The following is a 21,795-nucleotide window of genomic DNA, read 5'->3' as shown; positions in this document are numbered from 1 at the left end:
TCCTGGGCCAGACACAGTGATAACGATCTATCCTGGGCAACACACATTGAGTCAATCACATACACGGCAGCGCTATTCTTCATTTGATGTTTGAGGAGATTTGGTTTGACTCCAAAAACTCGTGACATTTTCTCAGATGCATGGCAGAAAGCATTAGGGTCAATGTAGAGGATCGGAAAAGCTTGCAGAGGTTTGTCGACTCAACGAGACCCGTCACAGACGTGAACCTCCTCACTAACGATGGAGATTCGCCGAAAGGCGCTGGTTGAATGGCACAGTTGGGCTCATACGGATTTTCGGTCGCTTTCACAGTGCGTTGCACTCGTCTGGCAGCGGCATCTCTCCCTCTCTCTCCCCCTCCCTCCTCCCTCTCTCTCCCCCTCCCTCCTCCCTCTCTCTCCCTCCCTCTCTCTCCCTCCCTCCCTCTCTCTCTCTCTCTCTCTCTCTCTCGTTCACAGCGAGAGTGCGATTCGGGAAGAGAGTGAGAAAGTAGCTGCGCGAACTTCCAGTTATTCTAACCACAAGACAACAAACTCCGCATTCCGTCCGACTGGCATCTCTCTCTCTTTCTCCCCCTCCCTCCTCCCTCTCTCTCCCCCTCCCTCCTCCCTCTCTCTCCCCCTCCCTCCTCCCTCTCCCCCTCCCTCTCTCTCTCTCCCTCTCCCCCTCCCTCTCTCTCTCTCCCTCTCCCCCTCCCTCTCTCTCTCTCCCTCTCCCCTCCCTCTCTCTCTCTCCCTCTCTCTCTCTCCCTCTCTCCCCCTCCATCCCTCTCTCCCCCTCCCTCCCTCTCTCTCTCTCTCTCTCTCTCCCTCTCTCCCTCTCTCTCCCCCTCCCTCTCCCTCTCCCTCCCTCTCTCTCTCTCTCCCCCTCCCTCTCTCTCCCTCTCTCTCCCTCTCTCTCTCCCTCTCTCTCTCTCTCTCCCCCTCCCTCTCTCCCTCCCTCTCCCTCTCTCCCTCCCTCTCTCTCTCTCCCTCTCTCCCCCTCCATCCCTCTCTCCCCCTCCCTCCCTCTCTCTCTCTCTCTCTCTCTCCCTCTCTCCCTCTCTCTCCCCCTCCCTCTCTCTCCCTCTCTCTCCCTCTCTCTCTCCCTCTCTCTCTCTCTCTCCCCCTCCCTCTCTCCCTCCCTCTCCCTCTCTCCCTCCCTCTCTCTCCCTCTCTCTCTCGTTCACAGCGAGAGTGCGATTCGGGGAAGAGAGTGAGAAAGTAGCTGCGCGAACTTCCAGTTATTCAAACCACAAGACAACAAACTCCGCATTCCGTCCGACTGGCATCTCTCGCTCCCGCCCCCAGACACACTGACACCCAATCGGTGTCCCGGCTGTGGAGCGGCCGTCTCTGATTGGTTGAAGCGTGAGCACCGCGGTTCGCAGAGCGCTGGGAGCTGCTCCTCGGGCAAAGGCTGCAACCCCGGCCGGGCCTACGAAACCTTTCAGAGGCGGGGTGAAGAGAACCTGGCGGAGATTCTGCAAGATGTTTCAGCTGCACGGAGGGTGCCCGGCTTTCCCCACCAAATCGTGGCCTGTTTGGCTGCAGCTGTCGCCGAAACCCTGGGGGTCGGGAGCTGCTCCGCTCTATCTACCGATGGATCCCTGGTGCTCCCATCGCTGCCCTGTGCAACCTGCCAGGCGGAAGGACAAGGGAGAACAAGGCGCAAAGGTAAACTCGTGCTTAAGAAAATTCCTCAGAACATGGCTGATCTTTGACTTCAGCGCCACTTTCCTGCATTGTCCCCACAATCGCTGTGCCCTAAAATTCAGAAATCTTGTGGAGAGAATTCGAAAGTTTTACCGCACTGGGTGAGGACGTTTCTCCTCATCTTAGTCCTGCTGCGATGACCCCGTATGAACCCTTCGTCTCAGTGTCAAGTTTATTATCACCTGCAGGTGTTGTGAAATGTGTAAACTTAGCAGCAGCAGCAGTTCAATGCCATACATGTTAATAGAGAAATAAACAAATTATTTTAAATATATATGTACATTGAATAGACTAAAATAGTGCAGAATCAGAAATAATACACTTTTTTTTAAAAGTGTGGTAGTGTTCATTAGTTCAATATCCATTCAGATACCGGATGGCAGAGGGGAAGAAGCTGTTCCTGAATTACTGACTGTGTGCCTTCAGGCTTCTGTACCTCCTTCCTGACGGTAACAATGAGAAGAGGACATGGCCTGGGAGATAGACACGATGGATCGCCACTCTGCGGCACCGCTCCATGAAGATGTCTTGAGTACTACGAGGCTGGTACCCAAGAATAGCTGACTAAATTTACGGATTTCTTTAGCTTCTTTCGGTCAGGTAGATGCAGGGATGATGCTTCTGGTAACGGCGGTGTCAGGATGAGGAGGCACAGTGAGGGGACGACCATTCAGAGGTGAATAAATGTATTTACCCTGCTCTCTCTTGAACATAGAGTTTTGAATAAGAAGAGGAATCAGTAGAAATAGTACAGTGGTATTAATCTTATTTAATGAGAGAGCAAGTGTGATGGGCTAAATGGCCACTTGCTTCAATTCCTGATGTTTTTCAGAGCAGTGGACAGACTGATCAGAGGGAGGATAGAAAGGTCTGTGTTAGTAATTGAAGTGTAGGGCAGGAGGGTGAAAAGGTGGTTAAATGCCAATAATTTAAACTGTCAGGCAAATATCTTTGACACTGAAATGAGAGATCTTGATTCAATAGAACGTTAGAGGTGGCAGATACACTGCAAGTGCTCAGGGACCGCTGTGGGAAAACTTCACCCCTGTACAGCCCTGCTGTGATGCAACACTGTGCCCTGCCATTCACTGTGCACATTCTGCATTGGTTTTAACATCTCGAAATACAATTCCTCACACTTGATTGAATTTAAGTTCTTCTGCCATCCCTTTGCCCACAATTGCAGTTGATGGACATCTTATTGTAACTTTAGAAAATCTTCACTGTCCACCACGTCACCAATTTCAGTGTCATTCGCAGTTTACTCCTCATGTCACCAGAATTCTCATTGAGAAAGACACAATTATGTGATTCATTATTGGCTGAATATAATGTCAGTAAAATATCTATCAATTCAACTTGGAATAAATACCACAGACTCTCAACCTTCTGAAATATTACTCTGATTGTAAAATTACATTCATTCACCCTGTGGCACCCTGTTATCTCATTGGGACCCCCATGTATGAGATGGATTAAACTCACCAGCTTTAAAATTAACAGGCTGAGTATTGCTTAATTTTATTGTCAAGTTTTAATCCTCATTGATGTTAGTTCAATAGAAAACTCAGGCTGTACATATAAAGCACAGCCAGGATCCAGTTGCAGAGGGAGGTACTGAGGCCCAGGGTTTGGAGATTGTTGATCGGAACTGACGGTATGCTTATGTTGATTGCTGAATTGTAGTCAATAAATAGCAGCCTGTTTATTAGATAGCAAAGGATCATTGGCCTTTTGAAGCAGGTGGGAACTTGCGACTGTAGCAATGAGAGATTGAAAACATCTTTGAACACACCTGCCAGTTGGTTGGCACAGGTCTCAGGGCCCAACCAGATACCCTGTTGGGTACTCTGATGTAGGGCTGCACTCCCCCAACCACACAAATGGAGATAGACAGCATGAACACCGGCCCTTCAGCCTAACACGTCCCTGTCAATCGAGGTGTCTTCCTCAGCATATTCCCGTTTGACTGCATTGGTCCACGCCCTCAAAATATTTTCTATCAAGATACTATCCAAAAGTCTCAAAAATGTTTCAATTCTATCTGCCTCTACCATTTCCAATGGCAGCTCCTTCCACCTGTGTGAAAAACTTGCTTAGGTCCCCTGTTAATCTGTGCCCTCTGAGCTTAAATCTATGCCCTCTAGTTTTAGACTCCTCTACCCTGGGGAAAGACTGTGACCATCAACCTCATCACTGCCCTGCAGGATTTCATAAGCCACAATATTCAGTATTGGTTTTACATTCTCGAAATACGACACTTCACTTTTTTCTGCTTTTCCTTTCCCATATTCCTAGTTGATTGAGGTCCTGTTGTAACTTTAGACAACCATCACTGGCCACCACATCACCAATTTTGGTGTCATCCACAAGATTACACATCAAGCCACCACCATTCTCATTGAGAAAGGCACAAAGGAACAGTGATGAGAAAATCTGCAGATCTGGAAATCCAAGCAACACACACAAAGTGCTGGAGGAACTGAGCAGGCCAGGCAGCATCTATGGAAAAGAGTAAACAGTCGACTTTTCAGGCTGAAACCCTTTATCAGGACTGGAGAAAAAAGATGAGAAGTTAGAGCAAGAAGGTTGATTATGTGATTCATTCATGGATTAATGTAATTTCAGTATATTTAATCAATTCCACTTGCAATGAATGCCCACAGATTCTTAACCTTCCCAACTATTACTTTGACTTTAAATTTGAAATCTCGGTCTCAGGACCAGAATTACATTTATTCACCAGTTGGGGCCATGTTAGGTGTTCCATGTGTGGTCCCATCAGGACTCACATGATTTTCCTTGGATGAAACACACCTGTATTAAAGTTAACAGGCTGGTAATTGCCTGATTTTTCTTGTCAATTGTTAATCTTCATTGAAATTAATTCAGTAGGAAACTCAGACTATGTATATATATATAACACACCTCTTTCCCATTATTTAAACCAGCTGCTGTTACAATATTTTAATTTCTATCCTTGCGTCCAGACTGTGCCTTGCACACAGCACACAATCCATCACACTTGGGAGACCATGCTGTTGCTATTCAGGGGACTGATGTCCCAGTTTCCCAAGAGACTGATGGAGAGTGATAGATTGATTCTATTTTGTTTGTGTTGAGATGTACAGCATGGGAACAGGCCCTTCGGCCCCACTTCTTCAAACTAACCAAGATGCTGTTCTGGGCATTGGTCTGAATTTGGCCTGATCCCTGGAAACCAGGGGTTCCCATCCTGAGGTCTATGGCATTAAAATGGTTGTGAACCCCTGCTCTAAACCTTTCCTATCCATGTACTGTCGATGTATCTATTAAATGTTGTCATTGTACCTGCCGCTACCTCCTTCTCTGACAGCTCGTTCGATACACACCCACTGCCTTTGTGTGAGAGTGTTGCCCTTCAGTTCCCCGTCAAATATTCTCTTGCACACTGACTAACAATGTCACCTACATTGTCATCCAAACATTAATATAAATCACAAACAACGATGGACACAGCACTGAACCCACGGCTCAGCACTGGTCACAGGCCTCCAATCAGCAAAACTACCCTCCACTTCCACCCTCGGCGTCCTACCACAAACTAATGTAGTATCGAGGTGGGCAGCTCACCCGGGTCCCATCCAGAGAGCCTGTTCCTGTGAATCTGAATCAGAATTTTGTTTAATATCACTGGCACATGTTGTGAAATTCGCATCAGCACCTTGCAATACACAGTAATAAAACATGCAAATTACTGCAAGAAGTAACTATGAAAAATACATTAAACTAATTTTGCCAAAAGAGAGGGGGAGAAAGACACTGAGGAAGTGTTCATGGGTTCATCGTCCATTCAGAAATCTGATGGTGGAGGGAAAGAAGCTGTTCCTGAAATGTCGACTGTGTACCTTCAGGCTCCTGTATCTTCTCCTTCGTGGTTCCAAAGAGAAGAGGGCAGGTCCTCTGTGATGGGGGTCCATAATGATGGAGGCCACCTTTTTGAGACATCACCTGTTGCAGGTGTTCCGGATGCCGGGGAGGTTAATGTTCTTGATGGAGCTGGCTGAGTTTACAGCTTTCTGCAGCTTTGTGTGCCTTTACCAGTGAACGGTCTCAACCAATCAGTCATCACACATTCCATCTAACACCATCAACATTAGCCTTGCTTCAATTCAGGATGACTCCACAAGTATTTCCATAACTATTTTATGTCTAACAGAATGATGGACACTGGTCCCAATGTGCCCCGCCCCCCACTGTCACGTCAACCACTTGCCCAGACTCATTTCCTGAGAGGAGATCAATGTGACCCCTTCTCTAGTTGGGCATCTACAAGTTCCTTGTGAAACCATTCCAGAACACACTTAGAAATTCTACCCTGTCAAGTCCATCAGCACCATGTCTGTCCCAGTCAATGTTAGGGAAGCTGAAGTCTCTGACTATTACAACCCTGATATTCCAACAGTTATCTGCATTCTCCCTAAACATGGGCTCTTCTGATTCTCACTGACATTTGGCATCCAACAGTACAATCCCAGCAAAGTGACCATCTCCATATTTCTAACTCCTACCAATACACTCTCACTGGCCGTTCCCCACAAGGATCTCTCTAAGTGCTGTGGTGATGTTCTCCCTAATCAACACCACAACTCCCCCCTCCTCTCTCACCCCCACTTCTGTCACGTCCTTCGCAACTGTAGCACAGTGAGGTGGTTTTGATCTTATTCAATGGGAGAGCAGGTGTGACGGGCTGAACAGCCTCCTCTTGCTGCTATTTCTGATGTTCTTCAGAGAAGTGAACAGACTGAACTGAGGGAGGATAGAAGGGTCTGCGGATTAAATAGAGGTGTAGAACTGCAGGGTGGTCCCAATTAAACAGACATCTGGCATTGGACTTTGTTCCAACAAAATCTGGAAGGGTCCAGGAACAGCCTGTCCTTGTCAGAGTGAATGGCCATACTGGTGGGATGAGGGAACCCTGGCTAACAGGGGTTATTGTGGCTTTGGTCAGGATGGAGATGTGTGTCAGGGGAAAGTAGCTGGGATCACTCAAATCCCTTGAACAGTAGGCGCATTGAAGGAGTACATAAGCTGGAAATCAGGAGGGTAGAATGCGGACATGGAATAGTTTTGTAGGTAGTACAATAGAGATTCTCCAAAAGATTCTATAAGTTTGTGAACACAAGGGTAATGAATGTGGGAATATGTCCCTTGGAAAATCTGTGTGTGGAGACACAACAGTGGGCGAGGTCTGAAGTAAATACTTCTCATCTGTGTTTACTGTGGAGAAGGTGATGGAAGGTGGGGAATTCAGGCAGGGGAATAGTACTGTTCTGAAGCAGGCTGACATTACAAGGAGGCTGCCCAGCTTAAACCTATTAAGCTGAATAAACGTGGGGGTTAGACCAAGTGTACCGTCTGACATGGTGGGAATCCAGGGAAGACATTGCTGTGTCCCTGGCTGTGATATTTCAAACACTGAACATAGAACAGTACAGCACAGGAACAGGCCCTTCAGCGGAACATGTACTGTTCTTCTAATTTTGAGTAATTCTCCACAACTCCGGCTGAACTGAGTGTGTGTGGACGCGTTCTGTCCGATTGGGTGAAAGCAGAGTGAGAGCGAATAACTGGAGCAATTCCGCCACCTGCTGGCCGCACAGGGTATAATGAAAATTATTTTAAGATTTGTTCTGTTATTTTCTGATTCAGCTCAGGGTATTCACATATGCATTCACAAACAAAGGAGATGTTGCACACCTGTTCAAGGCCACGAGGAAACACCTTCATGAGAACCAGCACAAATGCAACATAGATAGGAAAAACAAAAGTCTGCAGTAGTAGTACAGAAATCAAAATAATATTTAACATTCACTGAGCTGATCTCTGCAATGTCAGAGGGCAGTTGCAGATTCGACAATCTTTCACACAAGTCTCTCTCTCTCTCGCTCTCTCTCCGTTTCTCACTTCTCTCTCCATCTTCTCTAACTGTTATCACTAACACCAGTGGTGACCCAGCCTCAGACAAAACTCTTCCACTACACAGAGGAAATGCCCCATTTAAGATTCCATCAAAGCATAACATAATTAACACCCCAGTATTTTTCCATAGCTTGGTACTAGCTGCACCTGTCTGTAAGGAGGAAAACATTCTTTATTGGTATTTCATCTTCATGATGTGCATCCAAAAGAAACAAGACATTGGTGAATCAGAGGGAGAACAGGCCATTACCACATCCCAACCTGACTCCATTTTGTCTTTGAACTTCCATTTTATTTTGGCATGTGCCAAGGAGGAATCACAATTAACTCTGTCCTTACACAGGGAAAGAGACCGTCTTCTCCAGCAGTCTCCCAGAATGGAGGTGACTGATGAGGCCAATCTGGGAGCCACACTGTCGGATGCAGGTGTTTAATGGTTGGTGGGTCTTGGTGACTGAGAGCCTGTATCTAAGCTGCATTTTGTGTATCAAAATTAAACTTTATTCACAATAAAAGTACATACTAAAGATGACGCAGTGCAAAAATTGCATTATTAGTGTCACATAGGCAATACATTCAGTCAGGTTAACAATGTTAAACCACTGCCACACAGATTGCACTGTGGGTGATATATTATTTCAGTGGTCGAAGGGGCTTCCTCACCCGACTCAGCCCTTCCATGAACAGTAACAGGAGTCTCGACTGTGGTCCAACCCTAAAGAGCCTTTACACTGGCCTCACTGAGCTTCAGTTTATCCCTCAGCTCATCCTCCTGCAGCCTGGACTGTGCCAGTCGTCAGCATTCCCTTACGGATACCTCACTGTGCTGGGAGACCCACAGGTTTCAGGCAAATCCAAAGAGCGTCTCTCACTCAGGGGATAATCTTCCATGCTGACAGAGATCACAGGAAGAGGGACATCAGCACGGAGAGCGGCAGGTCAGCTGTCTCTTGTTTTCAGAGGGAGTCTGAAATGTTGTACCCCGCAGGAGTACTGGCCTTACGTTAGTGTCCTGCTTTCTGCAATATCCACCTTTGAGGGGAGGGAGTTGGATTTAAGAGTTGTGCAGGGAGAATGAGGGGTCGAGGGGATGAGGGGCAAACAGAGAAATGATCACGTGTCTGGGAAGGTGAGGTGGTATTGGAGCAACTGGGGGGGGGGGGTTCAGTGATTTGTTTGGTGAAGGTCAGGTGATTGGAGAAGGGGAACAAAAAGATCATTCATGGAGTACGAGGGATGCCAGACAGCTGACACATGATCTGGAAGATTCACCAACTTTTTCTGATCAGAGACCAGGTGACTGGGGAAGATGCTGGACAAATAATTGGAAAGGGGCTTGAGGATATTGGCAGTGAGGAGTAGGGGGGCAGTCGGTAAGGATGGAAGGTGAAATTAAACAACTTCTACCTTTCAGTTAATACCGTTGTGGTCCTGTATGTGTGAAGGAAATCTAGTCAGGATCAGTCAACTGCAGCCGAGGCCACACAGCTCCTCCGCCATCTGTCTCACCAATAAACAAGGGAAATGACCTGGCTGTATTTTACATTACCAATGTTTAACAGGACTTTGCGATCACAAGAGAAATGTTCAAGACACACTGACTTCTATGCCTTTCTGTAGCAGGCAGTAACACGGTCCGCACCAAGCCCAGCTCGCTCGTTCACCGATGGGGTAGACCCTGAGCTTGTAGTTCTTCATCCGCAGTATTGTCTTGTGATTGTAAAACAGATGTTTAAAAAAGTCAACAACACATTTTGTTGTCCCTGGAGTGGCTGTTTCATTTAATCGTGGCACCATCTTACCGGAAGTCCGGAAGGGGCAGTATTCCCCATAAGGATTGAAGCTGTTCTGAGCCCGGGGGTACATGCTTTCAGGCTTTTATATCTTCGGCCCGAGGGGAATGAGAAGAGAGAATGTCCAGTGTGTGCTGGGTCATTGATTATGTTGACTGCTTTACTGAGGCAGCGAGAAGTGTAGGTGGAGTCCATGGAGGAAAGGATGCTTTCTGTGATGTGTTGAGCTGTGAGCACATCTCTTTGCAGTTTATACAAGAGAGTGAGGAGATGATCTATCTCCTCGTTACAGGGAAGTAGTCTCCCCCGAATTGCAGGAGGTGAGTAGCTGGGTGACTCTTAGGAGGAATGGAAGTGTGAATAGGCAATTAGCGCAGAGCTCCCTTGTGGCCATTCCCCTCAAAAATAAGAATGCCACTTTGGAGACGTTTGTGGGAGGTGGGCTCCCAGGGGAATGCCACAGAGACCAGGTTACAGGCACTGAACAGGGTTCCGTGGTGCAGAGAATAAAGGGGAGAGGAGGGGAGCGGTAGTGATACGGGACTCAGAAGTCAGAGGAACAGGCAGGGGATTCTGTGAACGTGAATGTGACACCCAGATGGTTTGCTGTCTCACAGGTGCTAGGGTCAAGGACATCTTAGATTGTGTCCACAGCATTTTAGAGAGGAAGGGAGAGCAGCCAGCTGTCTTGATACATATTGGACCCAATGACACCCCTGCCTCTGGCACTGCTCTACCAGCGCCTGGTATTTGGCTTTCTGGCATTCAAAGAGTAGCTTGGAGCATCAGACAAACCGTATTGTCCCTAGAGGGTGCAAGAGAAAATACAAATCAAATTGAGGGAACGTTAGCAACTGGATAGATCCGTGGAAGCTGCTTGGCTACAGGAAATATGACCAGCCCCTCTTCCTCCATGGTAGGCCAAGAAATTTGGCATGTTCCTTTGAGTTGAAGTGTATTGTCATCTGACTGTATGTACACCCAACCAAATGAAACAATGTTCTTCAGGACCACGGTGTACCCATACAACATATCTCAGTACACAGCACATAAAGCAAATTATACTCTAAGTAAGTTAATAAACTATAATTACAGACCACTGAGTCTTACTTCAGTGGTTGGTAAGTAAATGGAGAAGATCCTGAGAGGCAGGATTTATGAACATTTAGAGAGATATCATATGATTAGGAATAGTCAGCATGAATTTGTCAAAGGCAGGTCGTGCCTTATGAGCCTGATTGAATTTTTTGAGGATGTGACTAAACACTTTGATGAAGGAAGAGCAGTAGATGTAGTGTATATAAATTTCAGCAAGGCATTTGATAAGGTACCACATGAAAGGCTTATTGAGAAAGTAAGGTCACATGGGATCCAAGGGGACCTTGCTTTGTGGAGCTAGAACTGGCTTCCCACAGAAGGCAAAGAGTGGTTGTAAACAGGTAATATTCTGCAAGGAGGTTGGTGACCAGTGCTGTGCCTCAGGGATCTGTTCTGGGACCCCCTTCTCTTTGTGAGTTTTATAGAGAAACTGGATGAGGAAGTGGAGGGATGGGTTAATAAATTTGCTGATGACACACAGGTCGAGGGTGTTGTGGATAGTGTGGAGGGCTGTCAGGGGTTACAACGGGACATTGATATGATGCAAAACTGGGCTGAGAAGTGGCAAATGGAGTTCAACCCAGATAGGTGTGAGGTGGTTCATTTTGTTGGGTCAAATATGATGGCAGAATATAGTAGTAATGGTAAATCTCTTACAGTGTGGAGGATCAGAGGGATCTTGGGGCCTGAGTCCATAGGACACTCAAAGCTAATGCAGAGTTTGTGTGGTTAAGAAGCCATATGGTGTATTGGCCTTCATCAACTGTGGTATTGAGTTCAAGAGCTGAGAGGTAATGTTAAACTATATCTTCTTCGGTTGTCCATCAAAATCCAATGACAACGTCGACTCCTTTAATGGTGAGATCTTTGATGACTATACAGTCCTATCCTGGACCCACAAGCTCTATTGCAGGTGGGACTGTATATGTGGTAGTGGTGGCAACCATGGCTGCATTTCTCCCGGCTCTATTCTGCTGTCTTCTGGTTGTTCTTTCCATCTCCAGAATACGAACCCCGTCCCTACACAGCTGTCGCCAAGTGTTACGGTCGGCAGCAACATCCTCCAGGTCCTCAGGTCTGATCTTGCACTTCCTTAAAGCATTCTTCATCTGATCCTTATCGCGCTTCTTCGGCCCTCCAGCTGAGCGTCAACCATGATGTAGCTGGTCGTATAACACTCTGTGGGGTAGCCAACATGGGGGCATCCTTATCACGTGCCCCAGCCACTGCATCTGAGGCTGGGAGATCATGGCCTCAATACATCTGCAGTTGGTCTTTACGAGTATTTCAGTGTGAGGCACCCGCTCACGCCAGGTAGTTCCCAGGATGCGCTGGAGGCAGCTTATGTGGAAGCACTCGAAAGACTTGATGTGACGGCTGTAGGTTACCCAAGCTTCACATCTATAAAGGAGGGTGGTGACACAGACCTCTTGGTATACAGCGACCTTTGTGGAGGGACAAAGGCTCCTTAGTCTCCTTGGGAGACTAAGTTATATAGGACCCTGATCAGTCCCCACTTGGAGTACTGTGCTCAGTTCTGGTCTCCTCACTACAGGAAGGATGTGGAAACTATAGAAAGGATGCAGTGATGTTGCTTGGATTGGGGAGCATACCCTATGAGAATAGGTTGAGGGAACTTGGCCTTTTCTCCTTGGAGCAACAGAGGATGAGAGGTGACCTGATAGAGGTGTACAAGATGATGAGAGGTATTGATTGTGTGGATAGTCAGAGGCTTTTCCCAGGGCTGCAATGGCTAACGCAAGAAGGCCCTGTTTTGAGGTGCTTGGAAATAGGTACTAAGGAAATGTCAGGTGTGTTACGTATTCAGGCAACAATAAATATATGAGTTCGGCAAGGGTTTCTTATAACAAACAACACGTTTATTAAACACTGAAAACAAACCCCCCAAAAGTAAACAAACACTAACGTAACCGGAAACCAACTGCGGTGCGGCAGCTCAAACAGTTCTTAAAGCGATATTGCAAAAACAGTTCTTTAAAGTGGTATTGCCAAAAGTTCGATATGCTCACAGTCCATTTAAAAAAAAGGAGAGACTTTATAAGACGATTTAAATTCTCTTTCACGTCATTTTGCTTTGATCCCCGACGTCGAACTTTTCCCACGAAGAATTTTCCGAAACGGAACGGCTTAAAGGCACTGACCTTTCCTTCCTCACTATCCTCAATCCTTTCTGGTATTCCCAGGGATTAACACGAGAATAGTCAACGAAAGCCTTCTGAATAAGGATCAAACAAAGGTTGAACCCGTTTCACCGTAGAAATCGATTCTCCTCGATCTTTAACTCCTGAACTCCGATCTTCACTCTCCACTGATTCTCAAACTAGCAGAATTGTAAAGAACCTGCTGGCAATGACCTTTTAAACTTTAGACATTAGATAAAACTTCATCTTTCAACTAAACTGCGTCATCACATTAAATCACGCAGTGGCATGAAGTCAACCTGGCAAATCCAGCCACGAACTGCCCCTCCTCACAGGGTGGGGTCTTCCTTTTATAACCTGTAAAAAAACCTGTCACATGATCTCTACTGGCGGGAAAATGACATCACTCCACCATCACAAGACCATTACATCAAGTCCAGTATAGCTTCAACCCCAGTCAGGTGACAAGGGTACCACCGTCATGTGTCACGAGTACGTAACAGGTGTAAGTTTTTATATGCAGAGAGTGGTGAGTGTGTGGAATGGGCTGCAGGTAATGGTGGTGGTGACAGATACAATAGGGTATTTTAAGAGATTCCTGGATAGGTACATGGAGCTTAGTAAAATAGAGGACTATAGGTAACCAGAGGTAATTTCTAAAGTAAGTACATGTTCGGCACAGCATTGTGGGCCGAAGGGCCTGTATTGTGCTGTAGGTTATTTAATGTTTCTATAATTGAAAATGTATGCAGTAAAGCACAGCACAGGTAAACAGTAAAGAGTTTGCTGTCCTGGTACGAGAGAGTGTTTGTTCGTCTCACAGCCTGAGTGAGGAAGCTGTTACCAGCCAGGCTGCTTCTGTACCTGCCTCCTGACGTTAGTGGGTCAAAACGATTGTGGGACGGGAGGTAGGAATTACATGGAGCGCTGGTAGAAGGAGGCAGCATCCACCATCCAGGCCACGCTCTCTTTTCAGTACTACCATTAGGCTGAATTGCAGAAGCTTTGGGTCCCACATCACCAGGTTTAGTGACAGCTATTACCCTTCAATTGTCAGGCTCCTGAATCGGCACAGATAACACGCTCACCACAGCTCTGAACTGATTTCACAAACTACAGGCTCACTTTCAAGAACTCTTCACAAACAATATTCTCAATATATTTTTATCCATTTGAACAATTTATCTTCTTTTGCTCATTAATTAGTTGTCAGTCTTAGTTCATGTATTTTTTCATAAGGTTCCTTAATGTTGTTATATCCAGGGTTGGTCAAGGGGATAAGTGCCCACTACCTACTAAATGCTCCCTAAGACGTGCGACTTAAATAGCCTCTGACAACCAAGTCCAGCTCCTGCTCTTCACGTGTGGCTTAGCTGCTAAGCCCAGTGCATCCGCTTCTACTGACAGCAGTGGCAAAGCCGTGTTAATAGCACTATAAAACCTGTCGATGGGGGCTCGTCAGCCGTGGCTGGGAGAAGGAAAACTCTGATCTCAAACCTCCGCTGCCTTGTGGCTATACCCACTCATGCAGAAAGTTTCCGGAGTAAACAAAGAGGGAAAAATCCGGTGCTGGATTGAGTTCAACGCAGACTCCTGCGATGCTGCTGGTGCCAAACTGGCCTTTGCTGCTCCTTTGTGTGGAGTGGGGAAACTTGCTACGTGCAACAGCTAGCTCTCCATATGGTCCTGCCCAGGCTTGTGTATCCAGGCAGCTAGCACACACCATCCGTGGCTGAGCCCGACCAATGGGGGCCTCGTCAGGTTCCATAAATTCAATTGTTTTCTTTAGTTTCCTGTAAATGCCGGCATGAAAGTGAATCTCAAGGTGGTATATGGAAACATACAGGTACTTTGACAATGAACGTTACTGAACTTTGAGTACTGGTGTTGAGGGCAACACAGAGCCAACCCCAACATCCCAGCCAGTGTTTATCACCGAAATGTTTTGGTTGTTTGCAGCTTCTTATGTATGAACTCAAGAGATTCTGCAGATGCTGGAAATCCAGAGTAACACTCACAAAGAAATCAGCAGGTCAGGCAGCATCTATGGAGACAAATAGATTCTCTATCCAGCACATACTGTGCTGTTCGGAAATACCATCTCCATCTCGCTGATAATCAACACTGGCTCAGTTCCACGCATGACTGTGCTGCTAGGCACAGCTCAGTTGCCATCTATAAATTTGTTGAGGGCACGACTATGTTTTGGCAGGTGGTGAGAGGGCATACAGGAGCAAGATCTATTGGCAAGTTGAGTGGTGCCGCAGCAACAACCTTGCTCTCAACATTAGCAAGAACAAAGAATTGATTGTGGACTTCGAAAGGGTAAGACAAGGGAACACACGGCAGAGTGAGCAGAAGTGAAAGAGAGATCAATTCCAAGTTTCTGGGTATCAACATCACTGAGGATCTATCCTGGACCCAGCAGGTAAATGAAGGGTCTCAGCCTGAAAAGTCAACTATTTACTCTTTTCCATAGATAGTGCCTGCTCTGCTGAGTTCCTCCAGCATTTTGTGTGTATTACCTTGATTTCCAGCATCTGCAGATTTTTTTCCTGTTTGCAAATGGAGAAGCCGGAAAACTGATCTGGAAGCCGTGTGGCTCAAGATGGTGGTGAAAACATGTTCCCAGGAAGCATACGTGGTCGAGGAGTCGGAGGGCAGCAGTGACCACAGAGGGGGAACAGTGAGAGGGGGTTTAACTGAACTCCTGTTGAAGGGAAGATTTGAACTTCTTCAGGGTAGGCATCCCCGGAAGAGTTCACGGATTAGCAGTCGAATCACAAACCAGAGAACATTGCGTGTTTATTGCCCAACATACTGAAGCAGTTACAAATAAGGCAGGGCAACAGATATATTTTGGTAGGAATATGAGGAGATATGGTATGTCACCAAAGACACTTACAAACGTCTGCAAAGGTAAATTGCACAGAACGTTATCACCGGTTGATATGGGGATGGGCACTGCACAGGATCAATATAAACTGCAGTACTTTGTAAACTCAGTCAGCTCCATCATGGGCACTGGCCTCCTCAATATCCACGAAACCTTCTAGGAGCAATGCCTCAAAAAGGCAGCATCCATCATCGAGGACCCAATCACCCAGTGCATGCCCTCTTCTCATTGCTACCATCAAGGAGTACACACAAGAGCCTGAAGGCACACACTCAACAATACAGGAATAGGTTCTTCCCTCCTGCCATATATACTTCTTACTATAATTCATGGTTTTAACTATTAGTTACTGCTGCAGCAAGACAACAAATTTCTCGATATATGCCAGTGATATTAAACCTGATTCTGATTCTAATTTCTCGGGCCATAGAATCATAAAACATGGGAGCAGAATTAGGCCATTCAGCTCATTGGGTCTGTTCCACCATTTCATCATAGCTGATCCCAGATCCCACTCAATCCCATACACCTTCCTTCTCGTCGTATCCTTTGATGCCCTTTCGTCAGTGAGCGAGGATTCGAGATCCCGATGAATGGTCTTTTTATTCCTCTCCATAGATGCTGCCAGACCTTGCTGTGTACACACAGATCGGTCGCCACGTTGCAAAGGGACTGGCATCTCATTGAAGTGGTGGCCACTGGGAAATCCTGACTTTCGTGGTGGCCAAGACCCTTCGTCAGGACTCACGGCCCAAAACATTGACTGCTCGTTTCAACGGATGCTGCCCGACCTGCTGAGTTCATCCAGCTTGTTTGTACGTGTTGATTTGACCACAGCATCTGCAGTGTACTTTGTGTTTAATAGATCGGAGTTTCAGGGAGACAGTCACCCCTAAAAGTCAGGAGGCAGGTAGTTGGGTGACTGTCAGGAGAGGGAAGGGGATTAGACAGGAAGAGCAGAGCACACCAGTGGCCGTTCCCATCAACAATAAGTATACCGTTTTGGATACTGTTGGTGGGGACAACCTACCAGGGACAAGTTGCAGTCGTTGCGTCTCTGACACCGAGACTGGACCCTCAGCTCAGAAGGAAAGGAGGGAAAAGAGGAGAGCAGTAGTGATAGGGGATTCGATAGGGGAGCAGATAAGAGGTTCTGTGGGAGAGATCGAGAATCCCAGATAGTCTGTTGTCTCCCTGGTGCCAGGGTCCGCGACATCTCGGATCGAGTTCTCCGTATTCTCAGGAGGGAAGGTGAGCAGCCAGATGTCGTGGTCCATGTAGGGACCAACGACGTGGAAAGGAGGAAGGGCGAGGTCCTGCAAAGAAAGTTTATGGAGTTAGGTGCAAATTCGAAGGACAGGACCTTCAGGGTTGCAATCTCAGGATTGTTACCTGTGCCACGTGCTAGTGAGGCCAGAAATAGGAAGATAATGCAGCTAAATATGTGGCTAAGGAGTTGGTGTAGGAGGGAGGGCTTCATGTTTCTGGACAATTGGGCCTTGTTCCAGGGAAGGTGGGACCTGTTCCAACAGGATGGGTTGCACCGGAACTGGAGGGGGACTAACGTCCTTGTGGGAAGGTTTGCTAGTGCTGCTCTGGGGGTTTAAACTAGATTTGCAGGGGGAGGGGAACCAGAGTGTTAGAGCAGATAGTGAGGTGGAGGAGGATAAAGGCCATGTGAGAACTGCAAGTATAGTGCATGGAGTAAAGCCAGATCTAACATATAGAGAGGCTTTGAGGAAAGAGAAGCAGAATAAAGGGGGTAAAGCTAGTAAGGTAGACGGGCTAAAGTGCGTGTACTTCAATGCAAGAAGCATCAGGAACAAAGGTGATGAACTGAGAGCTTGGATACATACATGGAATTATGATGTAGTGGCCATTACGGAGACTTGGCTGGCACCTGGTCAGGAATGGATTCTCAATATTCCTGGATTTCAGTGCTTTAAAAGGGATAGAGCGGGGGTGGGTAAGGGGAGGAGCGGTGGTATTACTGGTCAGGGATACCATTACAGCTATAGAAAGGGTGGGTAATGTCGCAGGATCCTCTTTTGAGTCAGTATGGGTGGAAGTCAGGAACAGGAAGGGAGCAGTTACTCTAGTGGGGGTATTCTATAGGCCCCCCGGTAGCAGCAGAGATAGCGAGGAGCAGACTGAGAGGCAGATTTTGGAAAGGTGCAAAAATAACAGTGTTGTTATCATGGGTGACTTTAACTTCCTTAATGTTGATGGGCACCTGATTAGTTCCAATGGTTTAGACGGGGCAGAGTTTGTTAAGTGTGTCCAGGATGGATTCCTGTCACAGTATGATGACTGGCCGACTAGGGGGAATGCCATACTAGATCTAGTATTAGGTAATGAACCGGGTCAGGTCACAGATCTGTCAGTGGGTGAGCATCTGGGGGACAGTGATCACCACTCCCCGGCCTTTAGCATTATCATGGAAAAGGATAGAATCAGAGAGGACAGGAACATTTTTAATTGGGGAAGGACAAATAAGGCTATAAGGCTAGAACTTGTGGCTGTGAATTGGGATGATGATTTGCAGGGAAATGTACTATGAACATGTGGTTGATGTTTAGGGATCTCTTGCAAGATGTTAAGGATAAATATGTCTCGGTGAGGAAGATAAAGAATGGTAGGGTGAAGGAACCATGGGTGACAAGTGAGGTGGAAAATCTAGTCAGGTGGAAGAAGGCAGCATACATGAGGTTTAGGAAGCAAGGATCAGATGGGTCTATTGACGAATATAGGGTAGCAAGAAAGGAGCTTAAGAAGGAGCTGAGAAGAGCAAGAAGGGGGCATGAGAAGGCCTTGGCGAGTAGGGTATTCCTGGGATGGCAGGACTTTCATATGAAGAAAGACTGGATTGACTAGGCTTATACTCACTGGAATTTAGAAGATTGAGGGGGGATCTTATTGAAACGTATAAAATTCTAAGGGGATTGGACAAGCTAGATGCAGGAAGATTGTTTCCAATGTTGGGGAAGTCCAGAACGAGGGGTCACAGTTTAAGGATAAAGAGAAAGCCTTTTAGGACCGAGATGAGGAAAAACTTCTTCACACAGAGAGTGGTGAATCTGTGGAATTCTCTGCCACAGGAAACAGTTGAGGCCGGTTCATTGGCTATATTTAAGAGGAAGTTAGATATGGCCCTTGTGGCTAAAGGGATCGGGGGTATGGAGAGAAAGCAGGTACAGGGTTCTGAGTTGGATGATCAGCCATGATCATATTGAATGGCGGTGCAGGCTCAAAGGGCCGAATGGCCTACTCCTGGATCTATTTTCTATGATTCTGTTGTGAAGGAAAACCCCAAGGTATTCTTCAATTACGTGAAGAACAAAAGGATGACAGGAGTGAAGGCAGGACCGATTAGAGATAAAGGTGGGAAGATGTGCCTGGAGGCTGTGGAAGTGAGCGAGGTCCTCAATGAATACTTCTCTTTGGTATTCACCACTGAGAGGGAACTTGCTGACGGTGAGGACAATATGAGTGAGGTTGATGTTCTGGAGCATGTTGATATGGAGGGAGAGGAGGTGTTGGACTTGTTAAAATACATTAGGACGGATAAGTCCCCGGGGCCTGACGGAATATTCCCCAGGCTGCTCCACGAGGTGAGGGAAGAGATTGCTGAGCCTCTGTCTAGGATCTTTATGTCCTCACTGTCCACGGGAATGATACCGGAGGATTTGAGGGAGGCGAATGTTGTCCCCTTGTTCAAAAAAGTTAGTAGGGATAGTCCAGGTAATTATAGACCAGTGAGACTTACGTCTGTGGTGGGAAAGCTGTTGGAAAAGATTCTTAGAGATAGGATCTATGGGCATTTGGAGAATCATGTTCTGATCAGGGAAAGCCAGCCTGGCTTTGTGAAGGACAGATCATGTCTAACAAGCCTGATAGTTCTTTGAGGAGGTGACCAGGCATATAGATGAGGTTAGTGTAGTGGATGTGATCTACATGGATTTTAGTAAGGCATTAGACAAGGTTCCATACGGTAGGCTTATTCAGAAAGTCAGAAGGCATGGGATCCAGGGGAGTTTGGCCAGGTGGATTCAGAATTGTCTTGCCTAAAGAAAGCAGAGGGTCGTTGTGGAGGGAGTACATTCGGATTGGAGGGTTGTACTCTGGAGTAATTTTTGTGACTTTTATTAATGACCTGGATGTGGGGGTAGAAGGGTGGGTTGGCAAGTTTGCAGATGACACAAAGGTTGGTGGTGTTGTGGATAGTGTAGAGGATTGTCGAAGATTGCAGAGGGACAATGATAGGATGCAGAAATGGGCTGAGAAGTGGCAGATGGAGTTTAACCCGGAGAAGTGTGAGGTGGTACACTTTGGAAGGACAAACTCCAGAGTACAAATTAAATGGCAGAATACTTGGTAGTGTGGAGGAGCAGAGGGAACTCGGGGTACATGTCCACAAATCCCTGAAAATTGCCTCACAGGTAGATAGGGTAGTTAAGAAAGCTTATGGGGTGTTAGCTTTCATAAATCGAGGGATAGAACTTAAGAGTTGCAAGATAATGATGCAGCTCTATAAAACTCTGGTTAGGCCACACTTGGAGTACTGTGTCCAGTTCTGGTCACCTCACTACAGGAAGGATGTGGAAGCATTGGAAAGGGTACAGTGGAGATTTGCCAGGATGCTGCCTGGTTTAGAGAGTATGCATTATGATCAGAGATTAAGGGAGCTAGGGCTTTACTCTCTGGAGAGAAGGAGGATGAGAGGAGACATGATAGATGTATAGAAGATAGTAAGAGGAATAGATAGAGTGGACAGCCAGTGCCTCTTCCCCAGGGCACCACTGCTCAGTACAAGAGGATATGGCTTTAAATTAAGGGGTGGGAAGTTCAAGGGGGATATTAGAGGAAGGTTTTTTACTCAGAGAGTGGTTGATGCGTGGAATGTACTGCTCGAGTCTGTGGTGGAGGCAGATACACTAGTGAAATTTAAGAGATGACTAGGTAGATATATGGAGGAATTTAGGGTGGGGGGATATATGGGCGGCAGGGTTTAACGGTCGACACAACATTAAGGGCCGAAGGGCCTGTAATGTGCTGTACTATTCTATGTTCTATGAACATTGATTTCTCTAATGGTCCACTCTCCTCTCCTGTCAGATTCCTTCTTTTCCCAGCCCCTTCAAAAGGAAATTAGACTGCGTTCTACTTTTTTCTTGACTCAGATCCTTGAGTAAAACAAAACAGAAAATGCTTGCAATCCACAGGCAGCGTTTGAATCAATTCCGGGAGAGGTCATCGACGCGGAACTCCAAATGTGTTCCTCTCTCCAGATACTGACTGACCTGCTGTGTTTTTCCTGCATTTCCTGGATATTCAACATAGAGCTTCCAGTTCTATTTGTCTTGAAATGGGGGAGCCAGTCCTCATGTTCTGCCAGGGCAGTCTGAAACGTACCGGCATGAACACTGCATTCTCAGATTTTTGGTAGGTGCTTCCCCCCATCAGTTTTCCTATTTAATTTTTCGGTCTATCAGCCTCCATCACCCTGTTTCCCCAAACATGTCCTTACCTTAAAACCACCGAGGCTTACCCACAGCCCTCTATTTTTCCAAGCTGCATGTATCCAGGTGTTCTCTTAAAAGAACCGATCATATCCACCTCCACCACCGTTGCCGGCAGCCCATTCCACACATTCACCACTCTCTGCGTAAAAAACTTACCCCTGACATCTCCTCTGTACCTACTTCCAAACACCTTAAAACTATGCCCTCTTGTGCTAGCCATTTCAGTCCGGGGAAAGAGCCTCTGACTATCTGCATGATCAATGCCTCTCATCATCTTATAAACCTCTATCAGGTCACCTCTCATCCTCCATTGCTCCAAGGAGATAAGGCCAAGTTCCCTCAACCTATTTTCATAAGGCATGCTCCCCAATCCAGGCAACGTCCTTGTAAATCTCCTCTGCATCCTTTCTATAGTTTCCACATTCTTCCTGTAGTGAGGTGACCAGAATTCAGCACAGTCCTCCAAGTGGGGTCTGACCAGGGTCCTATACAGGTGCAACATTACCTCTCGATTCTTAAACTCAATCACACGATTGATGAAGGCCAATGCACCACATGCCTTCTTAACAACAGAGTCAACCTGCACAGCTGCTTTGAGTGTCCTATGGACTCAAACCCCAAGATCCCTCTGATCCTCCACACTGCCAAGAGTCTTATCATTAATACTAT

The 21,795-nt window shown here is 46.6% G+C and overlaps 1 protein-coding gene across 1 annotated transcript in view; it reads right to left on the bottom strand.

Moving 5' to 3' along the window:
- Positions 1–1,222: 1,222 nt before the first annotated feature.
- Positions 1,223–21,795, bottom strand: part of LOC132394838 (zinc-binding protein A33-like) — a 38,133-nt gene continuing 17,560 nt past the window's right edge. The window contains exon 7 of the mRNA XM_059971243.1: positions 1,223–1,462. Within this exon, the coding sequence (XP_059827226.1) occupies positions 1,223–1,462 (240 nt within the window). The remainder of the gene's footprint in view (positions 1,463–21,795) is intronic.

Source organism: Hypanus sabinus, chromosome 5 (genome assembly GCF_030144855.1).
Source record: "Hypanus sabinus isolate sHypSab1 chromosome 5, sHypSab1.hap1, whole genome shotgun sequence".
In the NCBI taxonomy this organism is placed as follows: domain Eukaryota; kingdom Metazoa; phylum Chordata; class Chondrichthyes; order Myliobatiformes; family Dasyatidae; genus Hypanus; species Hypanus sabinus.
This window is presented reverse-complemented; position numbering and strand designations above follow the sequence as displayed.